At 36.5% G+C, this 23,871-nt stretch overlaps 1 protein-coding gene across 7 annotated transcripts in view; it reads left to right on the forward strand.

The window, feature by feature from the left end:
* Positions 1 to 23,871, forward strand: part of ATF7IP (activating transcription factor 7 interacting protein) — a 103,080-nt gene that overhangs the window by 60,514 nt on the left and 18,695 nt on the right. For 3 of the 7 annotated variants that reach the window (XM_010710065.4, XM_010710069.4, XM_085224912.1), the window contains exons 3-11: positions 1,243 to 1,320; positions 2,375 to 2,523; positions 3,610 to 3,747; positions 4,721 to 4,786; positions 5,420 to 5,493; positions 5,964 to 6,052; positions 7,596 to 8,231; positions 9,720 to 9,787; positions 11,195 to 16,623. In XM_010710065.4, coding sequence (XP_010708367.2) covers positions 1,243 to 1,320; positions 2,375 to 2,523; positions 3,610 to 3,747; positions 4,721 to 4,786; positions 5,420 to 5,493; positions 5,964 to 6,052; positions 7,596 to 8,231; positions 9,720 to 9,787; positions 11,195 to 12,313 — 2,417 coding nt within the window. In that variant the 3' untranslated portion in view covers positions 12,314 to 16,623. Of the gene's footprint in view, positions 1 to 1,242; positions 1,321 to 2,374; positions 2,524 to 3,609; positions 3,748 to 4,720; positions 4,787 to 5,419; positions 5,494 to 5,963; positions 6,053 to 7,595; positions 8,232 to 9,719; positions 9,788 to 11,194; positions 16,624 to 23,871 lie in introns of those variants that run through there. The other 4 variants (XM_003202340.5, XM_019614378.3, XM_085224876.1 and 1 more) reach the window with 3 other exon arrangements.

Here is a 23,871-nt window from a genome sequence, read left to right on the forward strand (position 1 = left end):
TGAACTTTGAGAGTCTCCTTTATATTCTTTTGTGAATGAGTCTTGTCTCATGAATAACAATTATGTGCATGGAATTTATCTGTAGGTCTTTAAAAAGTGAGTGGTATAGCTGCTGTGATGCTTTGTTACCTTGAAAGTAAGTCATATTGGTTTTGAGAAAATTTTGTGGTTTGAATCATTATTATTTCTTCCATAGATTAATAACGTGGAAAAAAAAAAAACCCTCATAATTTCCATTTGTGGGTTTCTGATTCCTTTTGCTGATTTATTATGTAACTTTATTTTAAATCATCCAAAGAGTGTTCACAATACAAGTAGAATTTATTGTTAAAAGACTATCAGTATTATCTTTGCAGCCACAGCTTCCTCTAAAGAAGCCTACATAAGCTGTGCTGTAATAACTGAATGAAAATAGAAATTGAAGAAGTGTAGCAATCAAGTGTTGCATAACAGAGTTGACTTGTTTTGTTATATTCTGGATCTATTTTAATGTAATGCTAATAGGCAGTGTAACTTAATAGTTTTATGTTGTATCTAGCAAGCAAAGAAGGCAGCAATACAGCCTATATGAAACACTGGAAGAAGTGATGGAACATGGAGTAAAAGTTGATAGAAATTTCTCCCTTTGTGCAGCTTTTAGAAAGTACTTCCTTGTGAGCTGTGTGGATTTGAGATGTGGTTGATTTTTTTTGTTTGTCCATTGTTTAACAAACTTTCTGCAATGTAGGTTTTAAGTGAACGTTGGAAGGGACTTTATGGGTCGTTAAAGATCCTCTAGTTCTAAGCCCCTTGTCATGAGTAAGGTAGATAATTGGATTTAAATTAGGATGCTTTCTTTTAGTAACAAACATTAAAATCAATACTTAGTAAGAAAAAAGGATCTTAACTTTATCCTACCATAAATACTGTGGTTGAATTTGCCAAAGGTAAATAAACATGTTAATAATTTCCTACTTAATTTTTATATTTTTTTTCCTAAGTGTAGATTTCAGATGTAACTTTCAGGCACTGTGTTGGTTTTAAAGATAAACAAATCCAGAAGTGGACCTATGTTGTACAGTAGTTCAGACATTTTGCTCTGAAGGTATCTTCTGTTTCTTTCATCTCTTCATACTTCTCCCTCTCTCACGTTTCTTTCTCTTCCGTTTTGTAAGCATCCTAAGCTCACAAGTCAGAAGAGGATTCTGTGTGTAACTTTCTGTAAGTCAATGTAAATAACACATTTTTTTCTTGTGTTTGTAGAAGAGGTGGGAAAAAGTGAGGAAGAGGACAAAGAAAAAGAAGCGGTCCACAAAGAAGAAGAAAAACTCACAGAGAGAGGTATGTAATATCAACACTATTCTGCACTGATGACACATATTAGAAAAACGGAATCATTGAAGTGTCGAGGATAGCTGAAGAAAAGGTTTCTCGTTAAGGTCTGAACCAAAATAGCCATCAGAGATTTTTTCTATTGTATCATTTGCTACCCTGTCAGCAGTAGGGGGCATACTTTCCCTAGTTAACCTTATGCTGCTAATATACTGGTAGAAAGCCCTTACTGCTTATTGTTCATGTTCTTCACCAGGTTGAGCTGAAGGTGGCCTTTAACTTTCTTAACCCCATCCCTGCATACTTTTTAGATTTTTATGAGGTCATTCTGTCCATTGCAGATGGGAATCTCTGTTCCCTGCAGGTAGGGAATTATCCACAGTTACTGCTCTTGATTTCTGCATCATGCTGCTGAATGGCTCAGGCTCAGATAGTTCAGGCGTTTCCCTAGGCAGAACTTCCAGCAATCTGAAATGACAAGATCCAAATCTTTAGTTATCATGTGCACTTGCAGGCATATTGGGAGCCACTGTCCTGGTGCTTCCTACCTTTGTCATTGTTGGAGGAAAGATAGGAAAGAACTGTATGCTAACAGAGGCAGAGTGAAGTAGAAGTTTTAATTGGCTAATAAGTTACTGAGAAAAACATACTTTTTTCAGAAGGAGGCTTTATTTTGCTTCTGAGAAGCCATGTTACATTGCAGCATGGTGCTGGTAGGAAGAGGAAGAAATGGAGGCAGGCAAGAGGGGAATGGCTGTGTGGTCTTGCATTTGAGGTAGTAGTTTGGTGAATCACAAAGTGGAACTCTTGGCAGCAATGTATGGAGACAGAGGGACTTGTTCTCTTTTGATGTTGTCAAATACATTGTTTTTCTGAAGGCATTCTTACTGTTCTGAATGAAAAACCTTAAACGGATAAAAAATGAAACTTCATAATATTCATGCTATTCTGCAGCTATCTGTTTGAGGTCAGTTCTTCTGGTTGTTCTTATTTTGCTTTGATTTGGTTTCTGTTTGTTTGTTTGTTAAGATTCGTCATCAGCAGTTGTACCTAATTGTTTCAGGTGAAGTGTCAAGAAGAAAGCGTTCAAAATCTGAGGACATGGACAGTGTACATTCTAAACGGCGTCGATATGTTGGAGAAGAAGATTATGAAGCAGAATTCCAAGTGAAAATTACAGCCAGAAGAGATGTTGACCAAAAGTTAGAAAAGGTAAAGTGGAAATGAAGAATGAAGATGGCAAAACCGTATCTCATATCTTTATTTTCTCTTGCCACTTTACCTGTCTTTTCCCACACACTCACTAGTAACGTACACACAAGCTTTCTCTTATTTTTTGGTTTAAAATTATACATAATTAAAATAACAACAGAGGTTCAATTTACAAAGTCCTAGGTAGCCTTACTTAGACTAAATGCCATTTGGAAAGCATGTCACAAGAATTATATTTGAAATGTGTCAAGCGTTTAAATTCTTAAGTGAAATGTGACTGTAGATGGAGAATAAAAGAATCTCAGCGAAGGTGGCATTTTAGTGTGATAAATGTTTACGTGTGGTTTGCTTTTTGTACTCAGCTTTAAAGAAAGAGTGCAGTAATGAGTTATCAAACATAGTGTTTTGCAGATTTTTGTAGAGCTGTGGTGGTGCATATTGTAACTTCAGTGTAGGATTCCAGACAACTACTTTTACTGCTTGTTTATTTCTTTTTCTTATGGAGATTTTTACTTTGCAGTAGTAAAGATTTAGGAGCAGAAGGGGAAAAGATAAACGTAGTAAGTAGACTTTGCAGAAATTAGTCTCCTGCTATTTTTATCTTCTGCAACTAAAGCAACAGAGGGCATTTCTGCTTAGGGAAAAGTGTGTATCAAAAACTAAAGTTTCATTAAACATTTTTAGTTTCTGTTCTTCAAATGCTATTGTTCCTATCAAGAGTAGAAAAGAAAGGAAAAATTTAACCTGTGGAAACACAACTGTACAAAAATGTCTTCTGTTAAGATTCTTTTTATCAATTTTTAACCTGTATATATTTATCATACTACAGTGAAATTAATGTATTGAGTTAATGGCAGAAAGGGATATATGTATTTGTCAAAACAGACATAAACACCTTGTTTAGCAACGTAACCACATTCTTATTGTTGACTATGATAAATTTAATTGATTGACAAGGCACAACCAGTGTCATTCATGGCAAAATTCTTTTTGAGTTGAGAATATTTTTATAACAATCTCCCAGGTTTTAGGATTAATTTTCTTTTCCTTTTTTTTCCTGTCCTAATTTGAATAACAATTTGGCAGGTTATCCAGAGAGTGTTAGAAGAAAAACTTGCTGCTTTACAGTGTGCTGTATTTGACAAGACTCTGGCAGACTTGAAAATGCGAATAGAGAAAGTAGAATGTAACAAGAGGCATAAAACCGTGCTTACTGAACTACAGGTGAGTGTGTATTGAATTGCATACAAGAGTCAAATTTACCAAGTTCCTCAGCATTTAGTAATAAGTTTCATGTTGATGCTGTTTGGGAAGGCAATTTGATTCCACAAGGGGAGGAGAGGAGAAAAAAAAAGTGAATAAATAGATTATCTTTGTGCAGTTGTGGATAGCAGTGAAAAGTCATGCATAATGTAGAATTGCGATACACTGGTGTCTTTTTGCTGCTCCAAAGTCATACAGTAATACTGTCTTTCATGGAAAGAATATTTTCATAGAATCATAGAATCACAGAATGGCCTGGGTGGAAAAGGACCACAGTGATTCAACCCCCCTGCTATGTGCAGGGTCGCCAACCACCAGACCAGGCTGCCCAGAGCCACATCCAGCCTGGCCTTGAATGCCTCCAGGGATGGGGCATCCACAGCCTCCTTGGGCAACCTGTTCCAGTGCATCACTGCCCTCTGTGTGAAAAACTTCCTCCTGATATCTAACCTAAACCTTTCCTGTCTCAGTTTAAGACCATTTCCCCTTGTCCTATCGCTCTCCACCCTTGTAAACAGGTGTTCCCTTTCCTGTTCGTATGCTCTCTTCAAGTACTGGAAGGCCACAATGAGGTCTCCCTGGAGCCTTCTCTTCTTCAAGCTAAACAAGCCCAGTTCCCTCAACCTTTCCTCATAGGAGGGCTGCTCCAGCCCTCTGATCATTTTAGTGGCCCTCCTCTGGACCCACTCCAAGAGCTCCACGTCCTTCCTGTACTGGGAGCCCCAGTCCTGGACACAGTACTGCAGATGGGGCCTCACAAGAGCTGAGTAGAGGGGAACAATCACCTCCCTCTCCCTGCTGGCCACCCCTTCTTTAATGCAGCTCAGAACACAGTTGGCCTTCCAGAGTGTATAAACTTTTGGTTTGTGTAATTTATTTAATTGTTCTTGTGTTTGTGGTTTTGTTTACTTGTTTTTCTCTTCTTTCCATTTAGGCTAAAATCTCTCGATTGACAAAGCGGTTTGGAGCTGCCAAGGAGGACATGAAGAAAAAACAGGAAGTAAGAACTGCGTTTGCTGTATTTGTATTTCTGAGCTAACCAAAACCTTGTATTGAGGAAATTTTGTATGCAGGAATATGTGACCTGTTTCAGTGGTGTTCACAAAGTAGGTTTGTCTTATTTGACTAAAAGTGAGTTGTTCTTACAGATAGATTCTTCAACGTCTATTGAGTAGTTTTCATTTGCACAGAAGGTCCTTTATACATTGTTAGTGTGAAAGCACCTTAAATTATATGTAAGAAAAAGTAATTTACTTCAGTGTGAAGAGTAAGGATGAATATCAGCTTTTAGGGAGGGAAGGAGGGGAAGAGAGGAATGAATACAAACAAAAGCATTCCTCTGTCTAGAATAAGTATTTTGGGTTAGTTACTGTGATGAAGTGGGAGCTAAAAATTCATAATAGTTCAAAAAGAAATATTGATTTTTATGCTATAAAATCCTAAAGAGATGAGGCTTAGAGAAAGAGAGTATGTAGGATTGAGGCAGGTAGGACCAAATAGTTTCTAGAGATTTGTAAAACATCTAGTTTTGGCTCCTGAAACCTCATATAGAAAGGAATCTATATGGACTACAGTTAATCCGCAAGCTGATGTAGTTGTTTTGTTTTTCTTTGTATTTTTGTTTCTTTTCTAGAATACACCAAACCCCTCTCTGTCCTCAGGAAAAGCTGCAAGTAGCACTGCGAATGCAAACAATCTGACATACCGGTAAGCAAAGCACGTCACTACAATCATGTTAAAATTCAGAGTAGGACACTTGCAACACCTCATGTAATGGATTTGATTGTTTGTTTTTTAATTAAACTGTTCTTCCTTCATTGCTATTCAACTGTAAAATTCAATTTTTGTTCACAGAATTCACAATGGACAGTATTGAATCTATTCCTAGATAAACGATGTGTTAACAGTTGAAGGTGATAGAAGTCTTACGAGAAATTTCTCTTGACAAAAGGCAAACTCAGTGCAAACACTTGAAAATTTGTAAATAAGTAATTCTCAGAGGGTTTTTTTTGTTTCTTTGTTTTTGTTTTTTAGTAGACGAATGTACGGTGTTAATTTGTTTGTGGGGCAGAAGATAAATCAGATTATAAAATTAATGAAACTAATAGCTATGCAATATTGTTTCCCCATCATCACTATACCTGTTGAGAAGTGCTAACTGAATCTTCTTTCTATAGAAATATTACCACGGTGAGGCAGATGCTGGAATCAAAGAGGAATGTAGGAGATAGTAAACCAGCAACTCTTCAAGCCCCTGTGAATCCAGGTGGGAAACTGCCTATGGACTTTATAACTCAACTTCATGAAAGTTTTATTGCTTTACATTAATTAGGTAACTAAACAGACCAAAACTATTTTGTGGAAATTCTTTATTCCTGACATCATTACTCTTAGCTGCCTACCACATTCCCAGTTTAGAATGGAATGGAATCATTCAATTAGAAAGGACCTTTGGAAATCATCTAGGCCAACTGCCTGACCTCTTGAGGGCTAACCAAAGATTAAAGCATATTATTTAGGATGTTGTTGAAATATTTAACACTGACAGGCAAGGGACATCAACCACCTCTGCAGGTAGACTCTTCCAGTGTTTGACCACCTTCACAATGAATGCATTTTTCCTTATTTGTAGCCTGAACCTCTTCGATACAGCTTTACACCATTCCCGTACATCCTGTCCTCAGTTACCATGAAGAAGAGAGCAGCACCTTCCTCTTCACTTTTTCTTCTCAGGAAGTCTTTAAGAGCAATGAGATCACCTATTAGCCTTTTTTTCCCCAGTCTAGAGTCCCAAGTGTCCTCAGCCTCTCCTCATAGCTCATTCCTTCCAGCCTTTTTATCATCGTTGTTGCTCTCTTCTGGATGGCATTTATGTTTGTGTAATGTGCTTACTAGGCAAGGTAAAAAATATATTGACATGGCCAACCAGAACATGTGGGCAAATTAAATGCTACAGCAGACTGCTTGCCTGGGTAAGGGAGAAAAACATGAAGTTTCTCCACTGCTGAGAAGTGAAGCACATGGCTCACAGGCCATTTTTTTGCACTTGATTGTAGTAGGATGTTGATTATCATGCCCTCTGACTAGTGGCTATAAAAATTGAGTGGGGAATTAAGGGAAGTCACAAGCCTTATTTCTTAAAGGAATCACTGACAAGTGGAATTCCAATACTGGAATTTTATAAGGAATTTAGAACCAAAACCACAATTAATTATATTCGTATATCAACACTATCTTCAGTTTTAAAATTCTGTTTACTTAAAACTGATTTTTTTCTTTTTTTCGGAACCAGCGCATAATAGGAATGTAATGGCTATATTTAGTATATTATACTCCCGATCTTTAGATTTAATCCCAAAATTTTGTTGCATAAAAAGCGAATACTTTCTTTGGCACATTAATCCTTATTTCAGTAGCACCTTCTGAATACAATGTCATACCCATACAGAGCAACTTAGTCAAGTTGATTTAGTTTTTCTCTTCTTCTGTTTTCTGAAGGACTAGTTGTTCTACTATTTCTGTAGCAAGTGTTTAAAGTGATATACTTCATGTATTTTCATCATTTGAATCTCAGCTTCTCAAGCCTCTGCGTCTTTATTGTTTGTAATTTTTGTCATTTGTATTTAGTTCTTTCAAATAGAAATACAGTATACACTATCTTAAACTGGACCACTGAATTTCACAGTGTACAACAGAAAAAAGAGCACACATGGCCTTTCTTTGAAAATAAAAGTAATTATTTTTTCATTTGTTGTGTTGGAGTGGATCTACCCTCTTGGTTCAAATTCTGTTTTTGTGTTTTTGTGTAGCACCACCTTCCAGTCTTGCTGCTCCTCAGACACCTACCAGTGGACATCCTAAACCTCAGACTCCAGTGACCTCTAGCCCTTTGACAACAGCAGTTATTTCGACAGCTAACACAGCTACAGTTGTAGGCACAAGCCAAGTGCCCAGTGGCAGCACTCAGCCAATGTCTGTTTCATTGCAGTCTTTGCCTGTAATCTTGCACGTGCCTGTTGCAGTATCATCCCAGCCTCAGCTCCTTCAAGGCCCCACGGGAACTTTGGTCACTAACCAGCAGTCAGGCAGCGTTGAATTTATATCTGTACAGAGCTCATCTACAGTTGGTAGCCTTACCAAAACTGCAGTATCTTTGGCATCTACTAACACAACTAAACCAAATAACAGCCCATCTGTGTCCAGTCCTGGTGTTCAGAGAAACTCTCCAGCCAGTGCTGGGTCTGTACGGACAACATTGGCTGTACAAGCAGTTTCAACTACACATCCTGTTGCACAAACCACAAGGACTTCTTTGCCCACAGTGGGTACTTCTGGACTTCATAATTCTACCAGCAGTCGAGGTCCCATACATATGAAGATTCCCCTCTCCGCATTTAATAGTACAGCTCCTACCGAACCACCTACCATTACAGCGCCCAGAGTTGGTAAGTTATGCTTGAATGTTGACACTAGGAAAAGCGGAGAAAACCATTGTTAAAAGAAAACATAAAATTCTAGTCCTGTGGAAGTTTTGTTTTACTGAAATGTATCTTCTGGGTGGCCTTACTGTTGAAATTATCAGGATCAGAATCATCTGTCACAAATGTTTTAGCCATTGTTGAAAATCATATCTCATTAGGAGTTAACAGTTTGACTCTTTAAGCTTTGTTTTATTTAGAACTTGATTTATATTATTCCTAGCATGAAATCAGATACTTCTGTCCTAATACTAACAGTTTCATATTTATATTTTTTAATGTAGCTTCCTGAAGTAATCTGATTGTCTTTCCTAAGAAAAGAAAGTATGTTCATTGACTTAATTGTCAAAACACTTAAACAAAATGGGAGAAAAAAATCTTAATTTAAAGCACAGGAAAAGTTTAGCTATGCTATTTAGCTGAGATATTTTAAAATGCTTTCTCTCCATCTTCTGCCATGTCATGACAATTCTCTGCGCTTCTGATATTAAGTATGTTGAAATTTTTATTTGAGGTCAAGATTTACTTAGCGGTCTTGAGTGAGTTGAAATCATAGCCAAGACTTTCTAGTTGGCACAATATAATGTTAGGATTAATTGAAGTAAGGCTCAACATCACAAATGATTTTATTTCATTTCTCATTTCTAAGATACGTATGTCCGAATATGTTTTCCATCAAAGTGACAATTATACACTTTGCATTATTGTTTATCTCTAAGGCTAGTATAATATATAATACATTAGAAAAAGAGCTATGAAATTCTCTGTGCCCAGAAATATATATTGTTTTCTACAGTTCACATTGCATTTGTGTATACCAAGTGGTTTTCTCACCAGAATTGAAACACTGCTTTGGGCCAGCACAGTTGCTGCTAAGCTCTGGTTAAAATGTAAGGGAGTATGAAGGAAGAATTTTGATTTAAATGTTTATATCAAATATTCAAGCAACTTCTGCTTAAGTTGCTAGAGTAGGTATGTGTTTAGTTGAGCAAATAAGAATACTGTCCTTGCTCTGCTTGCTTCATTTACATATTTTCTACTCTAACCTTAGTTTATTTTCATGTGAATATGTTGAACAACTTTTTTTTTTTTTCAGCTTAATATCTTGTCTGTTAACATTTAGGGGCAGGAGAGATTGGAATTATGTTTTCTCCTCAGACAACTGAGGGAATTACCCATAAAATATTTGGAATACATGGTCAGACATTCAAAGAAGGGAATGAATACTACTTCTAGATTGAAAAGTGCCATTTTGCTTTTTTTTCCGTTTCCTCTGAAAAATGGTAGTAATGAAGCTTGGATACTTGCACTTGGAAATGAGGACTGAAAAATAAGGAACATTTAGTATCAAACAACTTCAAATGTTGCCTTTAAATTTGTAGAGTGAGTGGACAAGCTGTATTTAGTTTAGTATTGACTAGATACTGCAAATGAACCAATTTCTTGACCCTTCAGAAAACCAGACAAGCAGGCCACCAACAGATTCTTCAGCGAACAAGAGAACAGCTGAGGGAACAACACAGGTAGGTTGTTGATTATATTTTTGTTTAAACTTCTGAAGTTACAATCCACAGGAGATAAGTTCTTTACCCTGATTGCTCATAATGAAACAACTTCAGGCTGTGGGTGTTTTTTTGTTGTCGTGGGTTTTTTTCTGGTTTGTGTGTTTCTTCGTTGTGTTTTTTTTTTTTTTTCCCCATTCTTTTTGTTTGTGTCTATTTGTATTTCTCTTCTTCTGATCTAGAGTATTACTGGGAGCGTGAGCTCCTCATAATCTCTGCAGAAGTTTTCCAGTGTGTTTTCTATAAGTAGGTGAGTTAGTAATTCTGGAGAACACTAAAAACTGTCTGATGCAACAGAGCCAACATATGAAAGAAAACTCTACTTAGTTTTTGCCTAAAGGTCTTAAACTTGAAGCTAAAAGTATTTTGCAAACTATTGCAGCTCTCATTTTTACACTAATTCAAAAGTTTTTAAGAATAGTTCTATTTTATTGCCATGTACTTTTAAGGAAAAAAAAGAGAAAAAGAAACTTCCTTCAGGAATAACTACTTCATAATTAAGGATAACTTGCAGTACTTCTGGATTCTTCTAAAATTTGTTAGACTTTGCAATTTTAAGGTTAAATTTAAGGTATTCGAAATCATTTGTAATGAAGTTTCTATGTACAGATATTTCACAAAGCAGTTCACATGTACATTTCTGTTAACTGGAAGGTATTTTACTAAGGGGAATAAAATTAATTTTTTCTACCCAAAATTTCCACATTTAATGGTTTTTCAAGGTGCAGATAAATCTGAATTGTGTTTCAAAGCGAGAAGAAAGTATACTGGACAAGATTCTGTTTTTCACTTGCTGTATAAATAGTCTAGGAAAGATGATCAGTGTTACAGATTATAATCCATGCCTTACTCTACCTTTTATTAAAGCATTTCATAAAAAATGGTTGTCATTTTTAAAAGATACCTGTGGATTATAGCTATATAAATCTATCAGTAATTGATACGGAGGAAAAGCAATACCAGAATGATTGAGATTTATGGTTTTAAGATATATTTTCAGTGTAAGATGTATATTTAGGAATTTTTCATCTTTGGTAGAGTCTGAAACCCGGAAAAGATTTTAGCAAAAAAGTTTGTGTGTGTGAGTTAGCAATTGAAGGTGAGCAAAAAGGAAGGAATTGTAAGGAAACAAGATACAAGACGCTTTCCGGTTTTCAGTCTTTTAGTGTATGTCTCTAGGTTTACTTTCAGTTGAATCAGTTAAAGCATGTATAATGCCATGGTTAATTTAAAATAAGACCAGATGCATTCTAATTGACTAGCAGGATATGAAACTGACATGCGATGTCATTTGAAAAATCCAGTTAATGCCACCTGCTTTTTGTTACGTAACATCCAAAATATTATGTATTACTCTGCACTTCACAGCTCTCAGAACAAAAAGTAGTTCGCTGTGTGCCGTATACCTGTGGCATATTTGATGGTACAACTTTGATCAATTGTTTCGAAAAGCAATTGAAACAGGAAGAGACTTCATCAGAAAATAAAGAAGCAGTAGAAGCAGCACAGATGAATTTTAACTTCCCCGAGGATGTACTCTTTGGCTTGGAGGAAGAGGAAGAGGATGCTAAGAGCATCAAAAACACCCACAAGCAGACTGGCTGGGCAGCTAACCTATTAAAGCAATGGCTGGCCAAAAATGGCAAGGATCCTAGCTTTGAATTGGTTCCAGTAAGTGAACTCAATGATATTTTAAGAGAGTTTTATTGCAAAATAAGGAATCATGATGGAAATACCTACAGTGTGGCAAGCTACAAGTCAATGCGTGCTGGCTTAAACCGGCATCTCAAAATGCCACCTTATAATCGTCAGATTTGCTTAATGAAGGACAAAGAGTTTGCTAGTGCAAATATGGTATTTGTGAGTATGCTGAGGATGCTGCGCATCCAGGGAAAGGATGAGACTCACCACCATCCTCCTATAGCTGCTGACGACTTGCGTAAGATAAAACTGTCTGGTGTACTGGGATTGCACAGTCCTGTGGCACTCGTCAACAAGGTGTGGTTTGATTTGCAGTTGCATTTTACCAAACGAGGGAGGGAAATTTTGAGAGATCTGGCTCCAGATGCTTTTGTTGTTGAGAAGGACAAGAACGGGCGTCGTTATGCTATGTTTAGGTATCCTGGCAAAGGAAAAAATGGAGAAGATCCTCATAAAATGGGTAAAATGTATGATATGCCAGGGGACCCAAACTGTCCTGTTTTTTCCTTGGAGCTTTATTTATCTAAGTTGCCTCCGGAGCCTCCAGCCTTTTACCTGCATCCTTTAAAGCTAACAGCAGAGCAAATGAAAGAACAGCCTGTATGGTACAAAAGAGAACCAATGGGTGTGAACTACTTGGGTGCAATGATGCCCAGGATAAGTGTGGCAGCCAGGCTTTCTCAGCGATACACCAATCATTCTCTCCGAACTACCACCATCCAACTACTGTGTGAAGCAGGACTGGGGCCTGGAGAAAATTATGGCATTGGCAGGCCATCACTCTGAGTCTGCTATTCGACACTACTGGGGAGCTGCAGAAGTTCACTACAGGGCTTGGTCAGATATAATGGAGAATAACACGATCAATTACCTATACAGCAAGATTCCAAATCATAAATGAATCATTATCTGGTGTCTCCACCTCTTCGAGAAACCATGTTGTTGTAAAACAAAGCAAAATCTTATTTCCTAAGAAGTCTAGCATGCCATCTGGCACTAGTTTGGTGACTTTAGTCCCTGAGGTACATACTGCTCTCAAATCTAAAAGCTTTATTGATCCTTTTGAACTGCAATCCTTCCAGCATGTTTCCTCCCCAAGAACGTAGCCAGTGTGAGCCTAACTGCCAGTCCTCACCAAGGCTGTTGTTATTAACCTTCATAAGCACTTGATAAAAGAAGAACCAACATCTTTATGCTTTTTGTAACAGAACTGATTTCAAGTAAATCACTAAAATGGAAAAAAATATATCAAATTTGTTTTATCAGTTGGTTTACTAAGGAAATTTCTTATGATGTAGTTCAGCAAGAAGTATCTTGTTCACAGTCCTGAAGTGAGCTATGGAACAGAAACTTAGTGCAGGTCTTGCAGTTTCTGTGACTTTCATTAGCAACTGGGACTCTAAATGACTGAGCTGAGCTATTTAAATAAAAGAAATAATAATAAAAATGGGGGGATATTGGTTGCTCCTTAGCTGAAGAGCTATGCTTTGTACACTAAGTGCATGGCTTCTATATTTTGTGAAGAGTGTATTTATTACACCACTCTGTGACTATTGGCACTACTGTAGCATCTTACTAAACAAATACTTGATTGATGAGGATCTCAGAGAAAAGTACAAGCTGAGTGAAACAGACACTTGCAGTTCAAATACATACATATGCATGAAAACGGCTGGAATCACCTGATCACTGTCACATTCTTTGTTCCAGTCTTGTTAGCAGTGATTGTTACCAGTCTTTCCAAAGGATTATGCTGTGCAGCTTCTTGTTTTATTGTTTTGCTTTTGGTTTTGCTTTTGGTTTTGCTTTCGATTTTTTTTTTTTTGTTGAACATACTTTTAAATTAATTTAATCCACAAGCTACAGATTTCTGCTGCAGGTCTTTCGTTTTCCTCTTTTGTGTTTTTGACTAAGATTTCAGTCACTCCCGTCTCCAAAGACACTATCTGATACAAATGGTGCAAAAATTTCTGTGTCTTCAGTTGTTCGTGAAATGAAGAAAATGTTCTCAATAGAATTGAGAGCAGATCTGTTGTTTAAATGTAATTAAAGTTGAAGTGTTACCTGTGGAAACATTCAAGGTCAGGCTGGAGGAGCTCAGAGCAGCCTCATCCAGCTGTAGATTCCCAGTTCATTGCAGGGGATTTGGACTAGGTGAACTTTAAAAGTCTTTTCCAGCTCAGTCGGTTCTATGACTGTGTGACTTGATGTCTGATCTTTGGAGTTCTTATTGTGGCTGATGATGATTACATTTTCAAGTCTGGGTTAGGTTAGTCGTATTTACTACTTCACTTTTTCTTACTGTAGGCTAACATAGAATGTTCTATTTTCTGATCGGTTGTGTTAATGATTTAAGAGATTTCAAAATCTCTGTATGCATCTTATATACTGTTTATAGTCACTTTTCATATTACAAAGATCAAACAAGTTAATGAGACACAATCTTTAATATAAAAATTATTTCTGCCACATAATCCTATTTTGACTTAGTTGTAGCATTAACTTACGACTTTCTTGGCCATGGGAAATCACAGATTCAGTATTATTATTTTATCAAATCTAAAGTAAATCAAATGGAAATAACAAAGAGAAAGGCCTTTCTAGTGGCCATACATAAAAAATAGGGGAAAAAAATATACAAAAACAGGTGGCAGTATCTTATTCTAGGATTTTTTAGCATAGCAAATTTCCAAACTTTGTCTTCATAGAATTCATAATTGAGGTAAACTGGCAAATTTCATTTCTTGTTCAAAGAGTCTTGCTCTAAATCTTCACCAAGATGGATACGTGTTGGGTTTTTACACCTTCTCCCCCATTTCCTGTTGTTGTCTCAGATAATTCCTTGTTCTGGTGTACAAGAGTTGAACAAAGGAAACATTGAGAGAACATTGACAGGAGTTCATTCTTTTTTGTTCATCCTTGTTATATACTGTGGTCATACCAGCCACAAACCCTGCTCTGGTCCTAACTGCATCTGTGTAATTTTCTGTAACAGCATATTGCTAACAGTTTGATTCCTCAAAAATCTAGATGGTGATTTAAACTGAAAAAAAAAAAAAAGGACACTTGTGGCAAAGCTGAGCATGTCTGATTTTTTTTTTTTTTTAATTTAACTTCTAATTTGACTTTTATCTGTTGACTGCTAATTGGACATTTTTAATTTCTCATTTGTTAAATTCTAATTTTATTGACACCAACTGTGTTCTAAGTCTTCATTTTCAACCTGGTACTTCTAAGCTGCTACTAACTGCAGTATTACTAGGTGCATTCTTGGCTTGGGCTAGAAGTAGTATTATTTTAAAAGAGCTGGAGATGGTGTTAAATATTAGTGGAAAGATTAATAGAGTTAGTTATAACTAATAGAGTACATTTCTTGCCTTCTACAATTTAAAATCTTCCCTGTTTCTCCTCCCACCCAAAGTTTTATATTGATCTTCCTGCACGTGTTTCCTTTCTACAAAAGCTGAAGTAGGCAAACAGAATGTGTGTTTGGTTGCTTCTGTAAATTCAGCTTCGGCTATGTGTGTAGTAGTGTGGGGAAAGAAGTCTTTCCTTTTCCTCTGAGGAAATATCAAATAAATCCCATTTTTTATAGAACAGACTATGAACTGTGATCATGAAATCTGTTCAAAAAATTGGCATGAATTGCCACTCAGTGGCAGTGGCAGCAGAGAATCACAGCATGAGGGTTTTTTTTCCTTTCCCCTATATATGTTTATCATTATTTGTAAGACACCATTGGCTCATCATTTACATTTCAGTTAAAAAAAAAAACAATATAGCAAATTTACATTGAAATTAATGTATCATCTGTCATTCTTGACTTTTCTAATTAGATCTTCTCATAAAATTCATTTTTCATTTCAGTTGCAGAAAAATTGTACTTTGCCTTAACAAAGTCAACTAAGCTTGTATTTTCAACAAGAGCTACTCTGTGATTGATTAAATTCTGTTTTCCATATTGAAGCTGATTCTGAAAACAGTGGGAAATGACTGTGACATTTCATAAATATTTTAGTTTTACATCTCATTTTTATAGTGAGGCTTCAGTACATGTACTGGGAATGTAGAACTTCTGTACTCTGTGGGTTTTTTTTGTAAGTTTGGAAATTTCTATTTTTTAAGTAGTACCCTCATTTTTTATTTTATTATGTTAGTGCAGTATCTTTCTGACAGTGTGTTGTGGTGGTTTTTTTTTCTTTCATTGTTGTGTAAGTTATTCATCCCTGCTTTAAGATATTGTTATCTGCAATGTGGGAGATTGTAAAAGGTAAATATTCATCACTATATGCACTTCTCCTGTGTCCACACCTCTGAAGAGCTCAGTTGTGTAGAATGTCAGATATTTGAAGACAGTCCTGAACTGCAAGATTTTGATAATTACGTACTGCCTGGGTTAGTATAGTCAAGTTAGCAGGAAGCAGCTTGGATGTATAGTTTTGCTGTGCTACTACTTCTCCCTTTTCAGCCTTCCTCTCCTTATTGCTCCAAAAGGAATGGCTGCAGTGATGTAGGAGAGGGAGCATCTTACTGCGTTTGTGGTAGTCTCTGAACTTCCAACTTTCTCCTGTTTACTCAAATAAAAAGATTGTGACTTGGTCCCAGTCATTTTGCCAAAGGCCATTCCAGTGCCTCAGGTCATAGAATTGTACTTCTGAAGACATGACAAGCACTTTTAATTTATTACAGCACATGTTAGGGGCAAAAGGATTTTTAATTATATAACAAATCTTTATAATAGTTATAAAATATTTTATTATGAATCCCAATTATAGATACAGGAATTAAAAATATTCTATATCATAAATAATATAGCGCAGCATACTGAGGGAATCTATTAAAGTGACTTATTAACATTGTGATATAACAAAACAGTGAGTAAGCTTGAATGATGTTGGGTATGTTAAAAATGGTGAACATAGAATCAGTCTTTTGAGTTATATTTATTAAATCACCAAGTTGGGCACATAGTCTTTTCTTCCCTGCTCCATGCCCTGGAGTATCTTTATCCTTTTGTGGAGTACATCTTTTTTCAGTTTAAATTTAATCTGTGCATTTCACTTTTTCAGCTAACATTATAATAAATAAAAAATCCACCAGTGTCCAATCTATTGTTTGTGACATACCTTGATTTGTTTGGTTCTCTACAGTTGAAGGTATTTCTGTGACTATTGGAAATGTATCTGGTAAAATGCTATTGAAGTGCATTTATAACTTTTTTTTCCCTTTATTTGCAATGTGTAACAAACTTTGTGAAAGTCTATTGGGAAACAGTGTGAACAATGGGGACATACCAGCTTAAAAGTATTAGCAGCTATTAATTCTATGTTGTTGAACCGTTATTGATGAAAATGCATTTCATAGTTTGGTCACTGAAAATAAATGTGTAATTATATATGTAAAATGGGATACTTGATTTTTGTCTCTGAACGTACGATGATGTTTCTGCTATTTAAAATGCAACTAGCTCTCATCTATAAGGTGGAACCTTTACCTTAGACTAATTTGAACTCTAAATTCTTAAGATGTTAGAAGTTTAAAGGTCATACAAGAATGAATTAGCTAGATTTTTTTTTTCCTTAAAACAGCCATTCAGTTCAGCTATATGATGCTCTCTTGGGAATTTTTCAGATGATTTTTAAAATTAATGATTACAGAGATTGTCTTTCCTTGAGATTGTACCTGTGTTATTTAAAACAACCCCTAGCTGCTGAGAACAGCTTTCATTAAGGACTTGTAGTTGTGTTTTATAGGCTCCAATTTGTCCGTTTGGGCCAAAAAAATCAAGAAGTTTATTAAACGTTAAACTGTTGGTGTCATTGCACTGTGCACAAATAATAGCTATAAAAAGTTTTATTAAACTGAAACATGCTATAATTAAAATACATTTAATGATTAGTAATATGACTGCTATCCAAGGTGATCTTCCCACGTGATATTGTTGTGAAACTTTCAGTGGGCTTTGGGAAAAGAGGGTAGATGTTTCACCTTAAGAGAGTAAGAGCCAGTAAAGAAACGTGTGTGCAAGTATATGTTTACTATATACCCTTTAACTGTTTGATTAAAAAAGAAATCACAGGAGTACACAGATGCTTTAAGCATTACGGCAAATGGTCCTTTATAGTTTTTATTTTGGAATTATGATAACCACTAAAAAAATCTTTCTACCAAAGAGTGTTTCAGTTATGCGTCCTGATTTCTGTTTCTTACTGATGGACATAGCAGAGCTGATGTCTGATCTTTGCAAGAAAGAGTATATAACATATAGAGATTACTAAAACAGATTCCTCAGTTTTTCCATATTTGATTTGTTATGCTGTAGAAAGCATCGCACAGTACTGAATTAGAGTAAGGGGAATGGTCTGGTAAATGCAATATGTAAAATGTATACTGAGAGTATTTGAGTTACACACAATTGAGCAACCGCACACTATCAAAACAAGTATTGCAGCCCTGTGAAATTTGGTTTGTGCAAAATACAAACTAGGTAAACTGTTAGCTTATTGCATTATCACTTATATTGTGGTAAGAGATGACAAATGCATTGGACAAATAAATTTTCATGAAGTTTTGCGAGGATTGCTTAATTATTTTAATGTTGTGAGAGCTACTATACTGGAATTGATAAGTGTTAAGGGGTGAGAAGTTTGAAGCAGTCTGTAACAGAGTTGTGCTCATGAATGTATAAAAAAAAAAGTTTTCCATAGCTACTTAGCCTGTGCTTGAAATCTGTGGGTTTGTACATGGATGTGAGCTTTGTTTTTATCATACAAACTCAGTATCACCACTACACACATGCTATTTCCAGAACATATTTTTGACATCACTTTCCATAATTTCAAATCTGTTTTGCTATTATATAATGCCTTGGCGCGTCATGTACAACTGTAGTGGTGTGATGGTTCATGATACGTTAGTTCTACAACTCCCAGAATTTTTTTCAGTTTTGTTGATCTAGAAAGTATTAATGATAAAATTTTCTGCACTTTGTCAGTGTGCCACAAATAATCTTCAGGATTTTAAGTTTTACTATCCTAGAGTTGGTTTTTGTTGTTTGATAATTTTTTTCTGTTTTTCACTTTTACTTGCTGAAATGTTCCTTTATGAAAAGCAGGTGGCATTACAATATACAGCATTGTTATTTCAGTGTGATGAATTGACCCATGGCGTTATATAATATCAAAATTTTAAAAAAAAAGATCACGCATATACTGTATTTGAATAGAGAAGTTCATATGCAGAGTACCAGAATCCACATTTTGGTATGTGCATGTTTGCCTGTGTATGTGTGGTGTTATGTAAAATGATGTAACAGATAACATTTTTTGTTCAGAGATTTTCTGTTCAGAGATCTTTGTCAGTAGTTTGCTATTTACATGTATACTGTGATGTTCTAGCCACTTCTGTTTTGGTTAAATTTTATAATTGTAGTTATGATAGAAAATGTTCCATTCTTTTCTCAACATCATCTGCCATATATGCTTTGGTCTTTGACCTTTAAATTCAGGGCTCCATTCTTGTATTTGTTTTCTTTGTGGAAATGGAGTAACTTTTTTTTTCCTCTCATGATTTAACTCAGCAGGCAGCTAAGCACCCCATAGCCATTTGCTCACTCTCCCTGAAGTGGGACGGGAGAGAGAACTGGGGGAAAAAATAAAAACTACTTCTTAAGGCACAAAAGTAAGAAAGGAAAAAAAAAATTGCAGTGATGACTGTATGTATGTAGTATGTAGTGTGGCCTGTACTCTGCTGCCAGAGGAACTGAGAAAAATGCATTGGTGATACCAGTTGTGGCGTACCACTTAGCTGCTTTTCATTCCAGTTTGTGTTGAAGTTCTGGCATGTCGAGCATGGCAGCACTCAGCAGTGGTGTGACTTCATTTGGGCTGCGATAGTCCAACTGTTAGCTTCCACTTCTCCATTAGACTTTTGCTCTGGCTATATGGGCTATTAGGGGGTGAGTAAGTCTTGCAGATTACTCCTTGGTAAATTAGTTTATGGATGGGAATCAAAGAGTACTGATTAGTGCCATATTGCCACTGGTGTACTGTTGTGGTACTGATTGGCACCTGGTGTTCTACTCTTAGCAACCCAACAACAGAAGGGTCCTCTGAGAGACCAGACAAGGCAGACAGCTGCTTCATGTTCTCTGTCTCCAAGGCAGCTATACTGAAAGCCCACTATTATTCATTTGGGTCCGTGAAGTACCTTTTATAGATAATCCATACCAACGATGTACGTAGCCTCTGGGCCAGTCACAACTGGGGGCTTTTGCCACTCATTCCCAATGAAGCTAATTTGGCCTTCCAGTAATTAGCTTCTGGGATGTGCTTCTCACTCCAGAGATACAGATGCATTCTGCCCCGTTATAACTTGATGGCCTTAAGATATGCTGTGCACCAGCATCCACTTGAGCAATATGCTCTCCAGTTCTGATATGCCAGACCATCAAATCCAGTCTGATAAACCCAATTGTCCCTTTTCTCCACCTGTCTGAAGGCAGGGCCCCTCTTCTTCTGGTTATTTTGTTACTCGCTTCTTGTGAATGCAAACTTAAAGGCTCATTATCAAACTCAGAAATGAGATCAGACTATCTTCTCTGTCTGGGAAACTGCCTGCTGAAAACTGGAGTGGCCATTTTCCTGGAAAAGCAGGCTTTTTCAGTTGTTTTACTTGCAACTCACATACCCGTACCTCTAGGGTCAAAGTGGATTTTCCATTCCTCTTATATCCTCTCCATGGTCACAAAGATAAAACCACAGAGTGGCACATGGTGAGTATATACTATATTTCCTCCCCGGAACAGAACGCTTACTTCTAATAGCAGTGACACTAGTCCATACAGGTGAGGAGTAGGACATAATGTCTGAATTGCCGGTATTCCTGGGACAGTTTCTTCACAACTGAAACACTTGCCCATGGAAAGAAGAGAAATTTTCTTTATGTCATCAGAGTAGGTTGGCCACTTCATCCATTCTTGGCTTTTTGTCGTCTTTTCAGGTCAATACTGCCAGTGTGTTGGCTTGTGGTGATGGTGCACTCTGTACACATTTCTGCCACGTTAGTCATGAGCGCTTAATGTCATCTAGATCTTGGTGTAACTGTTCATTGTCTAGGTTAACAGTATAGCTCATCTTCAGCACAACTAACACCCTTGGGTACTGATTTTCTCCATGCTGGTCCACTTGCCCAGGTAACATACCAGATCTTTCTTGAAAGGGATATCTTTCATGGCTGACAGAAGTCACCTCCATAGATGAAGGCTTGTCCCCCTTTTCCAATCACTTTGACAAGCAGTATTGAGAGGTATGACAACCTCTGATTCAGGACTTAAAATGTTTAGCTAGACATTTGAAAGAAAATTTACGCTTTTGTTTTCACAAATTGTATGAAAGAGCTGCTCAGTATTAAAATAATTATCCTCCATACCTGCCAAGGAAGATGCTTGGGTGGATTATTTGGCATACAACCAAAGCTGAAGGTAATTCCATATTGTTAAATGTTGGTATAGACATAATTGCGAATTGAAGAAACCACAGCAGAGGATGTGGAATTTGAAAGATATTCTTTGAAGAACACACTTTTCAAAATGTGAGATTCCTTCTGCTTGGCTAGCTTTTTGAGGAAAAATGCACGACATTGAATAGTCATTACAGAAGACTCACACAGTCTAGTATTTGAAGCGGTTCATGCTTAGCTGCTCCTTGGCTTGTAATTCTCATTTCCTGTATTTTTTCTTCCTTCTGCTTTCTTTTTTCACCTTTGTTTCTGCTCTTAATCATACCTTGCAACCCTTTGTCATTCATTTCACCTCGTGTTTTGCTTTTGAACTCCAACGTACATTAATTTGCATGAATCTTCTTAGACAGATCTACATTGTACTGATCTATGAAGTGTTCAGTTACAGGATACATTGCTTTTATGCAAAACAGTTGCAAATGAAAGTTCAGTGACAGATGAAGAATAAAGATGTGACTATATTAAAATTACAAAGTCAGTAAGAGATGAAGTCTTGTATTTTTCTTGTTGTCTTTCTAAATTTTTGTCACATTTATCTGTGAAATCTGACATTTGATAGCAGGATTTCCTCACCTCTCCTCCCCCAAGAAATAAATTGTTGAATAATATGTTTTAAATGAAAATTCTGTTCACTTTCTAGTTACTTTTTTAGAAGTAGAGTTCCATATTTTAGTAATTGCAGAAAGATAACTGCAGAAATAAATGTATAAGAAGTATTTCAAATGTAATCAGAAAACAAATTATTGATGCAGATTTGTTACAGGTCATATAAAATCTGATTTTAAACAGACGCAAATGCTATTATTAGTTAGTTTATATTTTTATTTAAAGTTTGAAAACCATATTTGCACCTTTGAAACATACGAGTGCCAACAAATTTCTTTCACTAATTGTTTTTTCAGGCTTAATCATTTAATGTGTTGCCTGCAAACACCCACTTACTTCCATCAGTTATTATTCTACGTTTTGTTAAATTTATGTTCCTGTTTCATTGTCACTGGAAACTTAGATGGGAACTTGGTCAGTGCAGGTCTTGCAGGTCTTTGGTGTTCCGACAGCAAGCACATGGAATTAACGCTTACTGTCTTGAGGCATATAATGTTAACTTGCTTTGTGTAAAATTGCTACACTCCCAGCTGATACATATGAGCAGAAAAAGATTAAAACTAAGGCAGGTGAGATGCAGTTGTGGTTAACTGGATGTTCAGGTCTCACTCTTGGCCATTTGTGCTTGTCTTGTCAGCTCTGGATAAAACAGGTCCAAAACAGATGTGTGAATGACAGCTTTTTGGAGCACTTCCTCTTATTCACACATGAATGGCATATGTGTTAACATGCATAAACTGGTACAGATGATGGAAAAGGCAGTATGGCAATTTAAGTTTATTTTAAACCTCAGTATAAATTTCTTATGTCATGATTTCTGGAAACTACACAGATACTATTGTAAACAGATTTCTGTGCAGCTGATTTCTGTCACTTGGGAGACTAATGCTCTAGTTCTGACAAATGAGAAAAGGTGGCTTCAGAGGTTTTGGTATTGTTGGCTGTGGTTTTGTTTGCTTTAATAAAATAAAATTGTTAGTTTTACTAACATGTTCCAAGTAGATATGGATCACTTCATCTTACCTCAGTTATTTAGTTTCAGTTCCAGTTCATTCTAGGCCACTGACTGTTCTGTTACTCAGATTTGATTTGCTGTTACTCAGCAAAATGTGAAATAAGGCACAATGCATATGTTTTGGGTTCCCATTAAATGCTTTGAACTTACTACTGTGGTTGTCCTGAGGGAAAAGATGTCATAGTTGTGTCATCTTGTTCTTCTATTGAGATCAGGTGGAGCATGTTCAGGAATTCTTGATATTCCTGTGTTTGGAGAAAGCTGAAATGTCACAGCAGATCAAAATACTTTTCTGTGTTACTAGTTTCTGCCTCAGTGCTTGCTGAAGTATAGTATAAGGAGATGAAAAACTTATTTTTTTATTTCAGATTTTTACCTAAATGAGAAGGTGGTTCATACATTTTTGGAAGTGCATTGTTACACTTCCTTTCACTTCACAAGTGCCACAAACCTTATTAAGCTGGTTCATGGTTTTGCTTTGAGTGGTTTGTACAACCTTCCTTTTCTCATGTACAACAGGGCAGTCCCTTCCTCAGAATCCCCTTCCCTTCATTTTGCAGGAGTAAGAGCAGTTTTGTTTCTAGCCTTTCTTCAGATGTGGTTCTATTATAAAATAGAGCTTTTGCAAGTCCTTGTAGGAAAAAGAAAAAAAAAAATCCTGAGATAATTTCTGACTAAAAGAGTCATAATATTCAAGATTGTTACCTTTTTGGTAATTGGGCACAGGACATTATTACTTGCTTCTGGCAGGAATGATTCCAAGTGGTTCCATTCATAGCTCTTAACCATTCATGTGGTAAGCAACAGCACTCCAGAAACACCTCATAAACATAACTATGTCTGGTCATGGAGATGTCTAACTTCCCTATGAGGAAGTGTAAACCAGTCTTCCAATCCCTAATTTCCCATTCTTCCTAAATCTCTTACTGTTCTCTTTCCTGGATATGAGAGATCTACAAGAATCTGAAAACTATGTGAATCCTACAGAATGTAGAAATGGTGCCTGCTCCTCCTCTTAAATGTTGGCTGGTACTTTGAATAGCCAGAATTCTGACCTCTATGACAGGCATAATCAGCAGTCTATTCTGTGAAGGAATATCCCTGACAACCCCATACCCTTCTGCATACTTTTATTATGCGACACAACATGCATCATTTTCAGCATTTCAGGTTACCTTGCAATTTTCCCATAGCCCTAAATTAC

The sequence above is a fragment of the Meleagris gallopavo genome, chromosome 1 (assembly GCF_905368555.1).
Source record: "Meleagris gallopavo chromosome 1, MGAL_WU_HG_1.1, whole genome shotgun sequence".
Classification (NCBI taxonomy): domain Eukaryota; kingdom Metazoa; phylum Chordata; class Aves; order Galliformes; family Phasianidae; genus Meleagris; species Meleagris gallopavo.